This window comes from Engraulis encrasicolus, chromosome 24 (assembly GCF_034702125.1).
Source record: "Engraulis encrasicolus isolate BLACKSEA-1 chromosome 24, IST_EnEncr_1.0, whole genome shotgun sequence".
In the NCBI taxonomy this organism is placed as follows: domain Eukaryota; kingdom Metazoa; phylum Chordata; class Actinopteri; order Clupeiformes; family Engraulidae; genus Engraulis; species Engraulis encrasicolus.
The window spans coordinates 4,083,354-4,093,315 of NC_085880.1; the positions used below are offsets into that span (position 1 = coordinate 4,083,354).

Sequence of the window (9,962 nt, forward strand, 5' to 3'; positions counted from 1 at the left end):
GGACAATCCACCGGAGCAAAAGGAAAAACCGTCTATTGGAGACACAACTTTCTTGACCAAGGCAGCATTGGACAATGGGCTTTGCAGCTCAACGTTGCCCCCTAGGAAAATGAATGTGCCCACGTCAAGCCATAGGAAAACTGGACATCATACACGCAGTGTAAAAAGGAAAATGAAGATGGGAAACTTCAAACAGAAACACAATGTATGTCTTACTAACAACATTGAGGAAATAACACAAGAGAAACCCATGCAGCCACCTGGAAAGACAAAACACCTGCCACACAATGTCATGTCACCAAAAGCAAAAGAAAGCAAGCCACCGCTACATCATGACCAAGCCACTCTGTCTGTTGGAAGAACATTGGAATCACAGAGGGGTGAAGACTTTCACTTCAAACTCCAGGCAAGTCAGAAATCTCATAACTGCACAAGCATACTTTCAGTTGTCATTTTTGTCTTTGCACTCTGCTTTCTTGGTCTTCTCATCTCTCCAGCCAAGCAGCTGCTACAGGAGCCCACCACATCTCCCCAAGCTGATGCCAGTGTGAGCGGCTATGGCTGTGTGAACAACATCAGACAGGTGAACAAGCAGAATGTAGTGAATGCCAAATCAGAACTTGAAATGTCCAGAATTCACCCTCCACAGAACATCGCAGTGCCAGGATTGGAGCTGGCAGCCACTGTACTACTGGAGAAGAAGGACCGGATGCTGAGGAGAAGACTACCCCTGGACATGGAGTCATCAGTCTTATGGAAAAGAGAAGAACCCATCAACTCAAAGCACCACCCATGCGAAGTGGAACCCGAAGGTAGAAGATGGTCAGAACCTGAGTTGGTGGACAGCGCATCACAGGAAGAGGACAAAGCAGATGCTGAATCCCGATGCACTACAATGATCCAGGCCACCAAGAGGGAAGATGAAGACCACATCCGATGCAAGAAACCTGGTCCAGGCTGAAAAGCTGAAGACCAAGATGTCAGTCCTTCAGAGGCCCATGACCTAGCTGTGCCGCAGCCTGGAGGCTGACGATGAAGCCCAATGATGTTCCTGATTACATTACACAGGAAAGTAATGTTATCATTCATCATTTGTCATTTAATTGTACATACTTCATTTATTGATATTTAAATGAATCAGTTATTGAATACTGCCCTATCTGGGCTACTTTTTGTTATGCATTCAAGTACTTGATACTCGGCTCCCTTTTTTGTATATTTTAAGTAATTGGTTCTTAGAGAACAATTGGGGGCCGGTGTGTAGGAGCCGCATTGACATTTATTTTTGCTTGAGCTCATATTTTGTTGTTTTCTGTATTTGCGAGACTGCGCCCTCTACAGGTGGTGAATGGTGCCACCGTGATCGCATAAATGGATGCCAACCACGCATGACTGGAGGAGAGCAGGCCGCAGGATACAGTCATTTGACCTCGCTCGCTCGTCACTCATTTACCTGACTGAAATATACTCTGTTACCTGCATTAAGATTGGCTTTGCTCTGCAGTTGTTTAATTTCATAGACTTAACTCATTTTGCATACCATTGCATCATTTTGTTTGTATTTCTTTTATTTTGTAATAAAACCCGGCATCATTATGGACAAAACCATCTCCTTGGATCTTTAAGAGTGTGAGTCTGACACTGTGGAACCTGCCTCCTCATCTCTGGGCAAAACAGATAGGACTTGGGCTAAAGGAAAAGCAAAAACCTGTTTTTACCAGTACACTATGCGATTCAATCCGATCTGATCCGATCCGATTCAATTCTACAATGCATTGCAATGCATTACATTTCTACTGAAAGCAAAGCAAATGTTTCATCAGTCATGATGAGGCAATACAAGTAGTCAGATACTGAGCAACAATATATTGGCTATTTTCTGGATCAGTCTTGCAATGCTTTGAAGTACTTTAATTTAATTTAACATTCAGTGGCTCTCGAAACATCCACGGAAGTAATTGAATCTTAAAAAAATTGCCGCATAGATCCTGGAACTTGCCGCATCGATCCTGGATCGTCCATGCCCCGGATCGATTCGGATCACCGAATCGATCATTGTTGACACCACTAATATATAGTATACTATACTAAGACATCCAATGGGAAATGTGCATGTGTGTTTATTTGTACAGTATGTACTGTACAGGTATGTGGGTGGACACTAAATTGTGCATTGTTAAATTCTATATGGTTTTGATACGGAGATGATGATTTCACTTCTGTTCTAGTTGTCTATGCGCGCATGTGTGTGTGTGTGCACGCGTGCAACAAGAGCAACACAGAAATAAACAAAAACAGAATGCAACAGCAGGAGGAAGGATAGCCGTAAATTCTCCTTTAGCCTCATAGAGCTGGCTGGCTGGCTGGCTGGCTGGATGAGGACACCACGCCAATGAAACTGCAAAAAGAACTGGCAGTAAAAAAAAGCCTTCCCTCAATACTCTCCTCAGAGGACACTGCCTGGATTGAGAGAGTGGAGAGAAAACACCCCTGGTCAGGGAATCCGACAGAGGGAGGACAATGGGGTCAGTTGTCCCGGGCCCAGGGAGAGGTGGGGGGGCAGGGTGGGCCCAGAATTGGGTTATTGTTACGTTGTATGTGTTGGGTGGGGGGAGGAGGGGGGGCTTTCAAATGACTTTGTGCCAGGCCCAGCCAACGCTGTCAGCGGCCCTGCCCCCCGGTTACAGGATGGAAAAATGTCTCCTGATGCAGAGTGATGGCCGGGTTGCTGTGCAGGAGCTGGTCTGCTGCCGCTGCTGCTGCTGCCGAAAGTACATAGTGCATGCACTGTTTTCCACACCACACGGGCACATGGGCTTTAAACACAGCCAAGCGTAATAGGCAAGGCTCAGTACACAAGACAAGCACACACAAACACATATACAGGCACGCACACGCGCACGTATGTGCACACACACACACAGCCACACACACACACACACACTCTTTCTCTAACCCACAAGTACACATGCACACACCATCTCACTTACTCGCTCTCTCTCTCAGACAAACACACACACACACACACACACACACAAACCACCCCCCTAACCCACACCGACAATGCCATTCCAGGAAAGTCTGATCGGCGCAGCTGGCCTGGAAGACTGAGCTGGATTTTATTTATTTCCCCTTCAGTGGCTCCACGCTGAGCAGTGGCTCTGCTCTGCACCGCGCCACACCACCCTGGTCTGGACGCCAAAGCCTGCACTGCATGGCCAGCCGGCCTAGCAACAGCGCCAGCCACTCCACAACACATACATCACTTCAAATCAGCCCTCTGCTCTGCGGGGCAAGCTGCTCCGCTACGAGGACACCAGAGACAGACAGTAGCTTATTAGAGAGAGAGAGAGAGAGAGAGAGAGAGAGCGGTGGGAGCCATGGAATGGGTGGAATGGAATGGAGGAAAGCCGGGGAACGAAAGAATTCTTTGCTTTTTTCCCTCTTTATTCGCACACTGTTGGAAGAGGTCCACTTGATATTTAAACATGCAGCCTCTGAAACGGCCTCAGAATACAGATATAAATGAATGAAGATATATAAAAATGAAATTGGTCTACTGATTTTTTTTGTGCACAAAAAATGTATAGTAAGAACAAACGGATGTTAATTCATTATGATTTTAGCTAGAAACCATGCTTTTTACTCCGAAATTTGTCCGGTACGAAGTCTGCGATAAAGCAGTACAAATTCTTTTACATTTACTTTCTAGCCATCATAATGATTACAATGTTATTTTCATTACCGGCAGCAAGACACTGACAGTAATTTCTTGAAGATTGTGCTACTGCTCTGTTGTAGGCCACTTGTACTGCATAGCAAGCAAATCATCCAAATCACAACAACATTGCTGAATGCATCCGTTTTATTTCACCCTTCAGCTGGCTGCTCTAAAGATCTACCGTGCACCACTACTGCCACCCAGTGGTGGTAAAGGGACGAACCCTGCACAGCCTGGCTCTCAGGGTATCTACACTTTATGCCAGGGGTTCCCAAACTTTTCTCCCCGTGCACCCCCTTGTACATTTCAATGTGGTTCACGCACCCCCTGAGCAAATATTTTGGTGTGCTGATAGCCACTTAAGTATGGTTTCACTGCGCAAATCATCACAAATTATGCAGTCATTTGGGGAATCCTCATTTCTAATAGTTTGTTCAAGCATACAATTCACCATAAAATTAAAAACTACTTCATGTTAATTAATACTGTATAAAAACACATATCAGCCATTGCACAAGTATTTGGCTGTTTGAGCAACAGCGATTCCACTTCATGTTCTGCTGACGCATGAAAGCGATGCCAGCGGCATCACTGCATCCTTGTACCGATGACAAGCTATGATGCGAAGATTAAATGTGTGTGTGTGGACTGCTAACAACTGCTTTTTCAATGCCAGATTATTTTTGCATCACTGCATTACTGGATTATTTGTACTCACTGGCATAGGTAATACACCACTCTAAATAGCACATGCTAGTTAAAATTCCAACTGTGGCAAGTTACCCTGTAATAGTATAGAAATAGGATAAGTGTATGGATACACCTACAGTCTGCTAATTTTAAGACCTTTTGGAAAAACCACATATGCTAATTGTCAAGTAATGTATGTAAATATACACTGAAATCATTAATTATGTCTGATGGAGGTGTCCGTTGGGTTAAAAAAAAAAATCACCAGTTGCCGTTAAATCTGTGAAAGTGAAAGGGTGTGGGTGTAAGCAGAATCATACCAATTTTTATTTTATTTTATTATCACCAAGCATATTCTTGTGTTCCAATGAATTAGTTCAAACATCAGAGCAATTGCAATTAACTGCACAAACGGATCAAGCTCAGCCAATTCACATAAGCCAGTGTCTTTTATTGGGTCTAATGACACATTTCGCAGTTAAAGAGGACAAGGTTAAAATGCATCATAAAAATAACAATGGACAGACTGCCATTCGTACCACAAAATAATACTGCATTGCATTAACAAGCAGGGATTGGAATATGTGGATCTGGTGTTCACTCGATCGATCAAACTGGTGCATCAAGCATGAGAGACACAACACTTACACTACATGACAATAGGGGACCACAGAATGCACTGTGACAGCTAAGAAAATAGAAAAGAAAATAAAAGGTCCGTTTCTGACTAACCATCCTTCATTAGAGTGTAGTGTGTTGCACTCTGATGAAGGACGGTTAGTCCGAAACGTCATGCCATTAAATATTTGGGAGCATTTAACAGTGTTGCGGACCTTTATTTTCTTTTCAGTTATCTTACGTTTGGTCCAGCACCTGTGCCATTTATGAGCGCGCATTCTTTGACTTTCTGGACAGCTAAGAAAATAAACAGACGTAAAATGAATTGCTTGTTTTTAGATTTCTCTTTATAGGTGCACGTACGGTTATTTACTCCATCAGGATCTTGCAATCAATGGCATATACAGGGTGACTGTACACTTCAGTGTTGAAAAGACAATTTAAAAAAGAAAGAAAAACAAAACAACAACACACCACACACGCACAAAGTGTTAAATATGGTGAATTCAGGTAAATTGGGCCACTTTGGGCCATTCACTTATATGCAAAAAAGTGGCCCATTTTACCTGAATTCATCCCTACATTTGTTTCCCAGATTTCAAAAAAAGTATAGTACATGGGACAACACAAGACAGGATTACAAGTAAATGGCAATGGAATCATCTAAATATATGATATTACAGAGGCTTCTTCGACTGATTGGAGGGTTGGACCATCTATTGTCGGTGAGGGAATAATAGTAGTAGTAGGAGGAAGAGGAGAAGAGAATACACAGCAAAGGACACAAGCAGCCATCTTGTTTTCCAGCCCATCCGACTCGCTCACTGAGACTCCTGCTCACTCGCTCGCACGCATGCACACTCACAGCCACATTCACAGCCACACACACACACACACTTCACATTTTATCCATTACTCGATGTCATCTTCCACCAAACTCTGAGCGCTCATTATTCTCTGAAATAAAGAAAAAAAAATGAAGGAGAGCCATTAGGAACTGACGTGGGTTCTATTGGACAGACAAGTCAGTCTTCTCTGCACACCGTGTTCCATTTGTTCTAGAGGTGAAATAGTCGAGGGTCACAAGCAGACCCTCAACTTTGGAGTTCTAGATAGATTTATCTTGCATTCTTACTTGTCCCAAATGCTACAAACAGCATGTGGGGGGTTGGAGTAGAAAAATGCAACACAACTACAAATACAAATTTGAGTTGTGAACCGAAACCAAGTATGTGTTGGATGTTTCATCAAAACTGTAGACTAGTGTGCTCTCGCGTTAATTCTGAACAACTCTTCCACAATAGACTTCATTGAATACAGAGAGCCTGTACTGGGTGTTAGTGGGCACAAGTGATAGACAAACTGGAATCATTAGTTACAATCCAGTGCCAAATGACTTGGTTTTACCCATGCAATTCTGCCAGGTGATTGGCTGGTTGAGTGATCAGCTGGAGGGGTAAAACAAGGTCATTTGGAGCACGTGGCCCTAAATTGTAACCAATGAATCCATTTTGCCCATCACTTGTGCCCACAGCATTTGTAATGCGTGTCCCTAGATGTTAACCAACGAATCAAGTTTGCCCATCTCATCATTAATGGGCACTGACCTGGCTGATAGTGGGCAGCTTGGTGAGGAGCATCTGGAAGACGGGAGGGGGCAGAGTCTGCTGGAGCACCTGCAGCAGCTGCTGGGGCTGGCCACACACCGCGATGGCGTTGGTCAGGTGATCAACACCCTTCTCATAGTCCCCTGAGAAGAAGAAGAAAACGCAGAAATGGGAAATGCATCTAGACAATGCTCTGGTCCAGTGTTTTTATGTTACATTTTGATGACCAAATGCGTAATTATTTACGTTTTGTTCTAGAGGTGAAATAGCTGAGGGTCACAAGCAGACCCTCAACTTTGGAGTTCTAGAGAGATTTATCTTGCATTCTTACTTGTCCCAAATGCTAGAAACAGCATGTGGGGAGTTGAAGTAGAAAAATGCAGCCATTTGTTTCAACCCTTTGAGCTCAAATTCCAGCCAGGTTAAATGATGCAAACAAAGAGGTTGGATTAATAAAGAGGAATCAAAGCACGCCCACCCAATGCAAAAGTGTGTGCTAAAGTTGGGTCTCCTAAGGGGGCGTTGTCCACTCCTTCTTCTTCTATTTTTGAGGTGTTTGCACAAGAAGTGTGCTACTGCCATCTACAGCGCTAAGGGGACTCCATTTATTCTCAACCTCAAGAATCAGAAGGTCTCCTAACGAAGCTCTCCTAAAGGGGCGTTCACCCGACATAAAGTGGATACCAGAAAAGAACTAGAATGACGCATCTCTGTCTATAAGATCTCCGATGCAAGGGAATTTTGACCATGTGCAGTGAATGTACTCCCAAACCATGCAGAGATGACTTGATCAGTTTGGCCTCACACCACTTATCACACCACCATCTTACACCACTTATAAACGAGTTTTGACCACTTACAGAAAAGCCTGGTTAAGGACTAGGAAAAAAATTCAATTTGGACTTGACTTCAAATGGTCAAATCTGTCTTAACCTGTGATTTGACTCAAACTTGATTGAAAGGACATGAGACTGACTTGTGACTTCCAAATTAGTGACTTTGTCCCATCTCTGATACAGCGCATTCATTACAGTCCATGGTGCAATGTAAGATTAGGTGCCTTGCTCAAGGGTACCAGCAATGGAGGACATGGGATTCAAACTGGCAACCCACCGATTATACAGTAAGACCAACTGGCTGCCCCAGAGTTAGGGTAAATTATGGAAACTACGGAGTCTCACTGGATTGACACGGGATTAGACTTTTCCAAAGTGATTCCAGACATGCGGAGTTTTGAAGCAAATCAGGATAAAGGGAAAAAAATGCCGTCATTGTATAATCATGCCACTCGCGGACATACCAGATCCCACTTGACCTACTTTAAAGGTGTCCGCAACATCACAAGAAAAGGGCCCACTTACGTGGACTGCAGTGATGGATAAGGTCGTTCACGAGTTTGTCCTTGAGTGCTTGGTGTACAGTTTACATATAGTATATGCATGTTTGGCATGTTAGCTGGCCTCGGTCCTGGGATGCTTTAAACGGCGCTCATACGGGATGAGATCCGCTTCCCCCCAAAGATGCTGAGACCAACCAACTATGCCAGGCGATGCACTCAAGACGAGGTCCGTTTACCTCCCAAAAAGCGAAGTAGTGCGCGGCTGACTAGAGGACCGAGGGCCAAGCTTAAAATAAATAAATAACCAAAACAAATAATTACAATTCGGAAAGCCTTCGCGCATGACAGGCGAAAGAGGGAAGGAGGGATTTAAATATGCACGAAGGCGGGAGCAAGTAATGACAGCTGTCAATCACTCTCGGACTTCCTCCAGAACTACGTTTATATATAAACAACATTAAATGTATGCCATTTATTCCCTCCCAATGTGACAGACTTATCTGGTGTCCCCATGACAAGTCGTTAACCCAGATGTGAAAAACACAGCGATTGATCAAAAAAACAAATTCTATTAATCTAAATTAAGAGTGACATTTACTCAGACCGATCATCGTTGGTTCTGACATCCGGGTCGCCAGCCACATTATTTTCCAGTTTCTGCTAGCCACGTGAATAAACAACGACAGAGCAGGTTTGCGTGGTTTACGGTGGCTGCTGCTGTATGAACTGTACGTGGGGCTCACCTTGTGCCAGCAGCTCCTCTCCCAACTGGATCTCCTCCAGGAAAAACTTCTGTACCGCCTCAGCATCTTTCAGATCAGGTAGCTGGGAGACCACATGACACCCATGTTGTTTATTATCATCATATTCCTACATATCACATAATGCTACTTTGAGAGAGACTTACTATGAGGACAGAGCTACCTGGCAGTCTTCCAACATTCTGAGGTAACTCATTACTCACCTTGGCAAGTCCAGTTTTCTCTTTTGTCACCTTCTGATTTTTCCTTCCTAAAAATGACAGAGAACAGGTAGGCAGGGGTCAATGACAATACAATGTCAAATAACTCAGACATGTTTGCAAAAGAACCTCTACACACAGGGATCAAGTATGCCATCCTATCAACCAAAAAAAAGTATGCCATGCCATTACATCGTTGCCTTACATGTTCAAGGTTAACATGACTCCTGTGTCAGGAAGGTTTGTAACCACAGACACTCACAGATCAGGTGTAAGTGATGGCTAGGCCTACTTGAATTAAATTGCTTGTTCGTATCAAGAGTCGTAATTTAGCTTATAATAGGTTTCAACTTATCGAATCGAATCATTCTATGCACACTGAGCGACAGTTGAACAGGCCTCAATACTCGGTTGTCTGAAGACGGTATTGAAGCACACCATTGACAACATTTAAAAAATAAATGGTCCTGTGTCATTCCCTTGCAATGCTGTTTTATTTAATAGCACGGGGATTTGCGGGAACAGGTACAATATAGTACTTTATTGGATACGAATTCTCCAATGAATTTAGCAAAGCATAGCAAGCAACCATGATATCGCGTGCTTGCTATTGCTTAATGTCGTCACATATCCTCATAATCAGTTATCTGAAAGATGAACATCATGCAAACGTCGGTTTAAGTGACCGCCACGGATCTTAACATAAAAGCAAAACGGAGCAAAACGGATCAGTTTGGTGCTAATACATGCTAACCCAAACGTAGCACCAACTAGCCACAAGCTGGGACTCACGTTCACGCAGTCTCTTTTTGAAGTTTGGATCGCTCCGTCGTTTCCTGTCAAAATAGATACAGTAGCCGATGACCAAAGCCCCGCAGACACCGGCCGCAAGCGTACTTGTCTTGCTGCCCATCATCTCCAGCTAATATTTGTTAGTTTACAGTTTAAAAACCTAAATCCAAGTCAGGGATGGTGGTTAGGTGCTGGGTGCCAGTGCTTCCTCGAAAGGCACCACATGACATTGAC

General features: G+C 43.8%; 1 protein-coding gene and 2 non-coding genes across 3 annotated transcripts; all 3 read right to left on the reverse strand.

Annotated features, from left to right (window-relative positions):
* Window positions 1–4,841: 4,841 nt before the first annotated feature.
* On the reverse strand, window positions 4,842–9,962 carry tomm20a (translocase of outer mitochondrial membrane 20). Its single transcript, XM_063190901.1, has 5 exons — window positions 9,729–9,962; window positions 8,940–8,986; window positions 8,719–8,800; window positions 6,637–6,779; window positions 4,842–5,986 (listed from the first exon to the last, which is right to left on the reverse strand). The coding sequence occupies exons 1-5, from the start codon at window positions 9,850–9,852 to the stop codon at window positions 5,942–5,944; spliced, it is 441 nt and encodes a 146-aa protein (XP_063046971.1). The 5' UTR covers window positions 9,853–9,962; the 3' UTR covers window positions 4,842–5,941.
* LOC134441914 (small nucleolar RNA SNORA14) lies at window positions 6,081–6,216 on the reverse strand. Its single transcript, XR_010033243.1, has one exon. It is a non-coding gene; the product is annotated as a small nucleolar RNA SNORA14 (small nucleolar RNA).
* On the reverse strand, window positions 6,884–7,019 carry LOC134441915 (small nucleolar RNA SNORA14). Its single transcript, XR_010033244.1, has one exon. It is a non-coding gene; the product is annotated as a small nucleolar RNA SNORA14 (small nucleolar RNA).

What these genes read in the sequence shown, in the direction of transcription:
- tomm20a (XM_063190901.1), bottom strand. Translation starts at nt 9,852, where the DNA reads ATGATGGGCAGCAAGACAAGTACGCTTGCGGCCGGTGTCTGCGGGGCT. An exon ending in CAAAAAGAGACTGCGTGAAC is followed by an intron (nt 8,987 to 9,728) that starts GTGAGTCCCAGC and finishes TGTCATTTTTAG; the next exon opens with GAAGGAAAAATCAGAAGGTG. An exon ending in AGAAAACTGGACTTGCCAAG is followed by an intron (nt 8,801 to 8,939) that starts GTGAGTAATGAG and finishes GTGGTCTCCCAG; the next exon opens with CTACCTGATCTGAAAGATGC.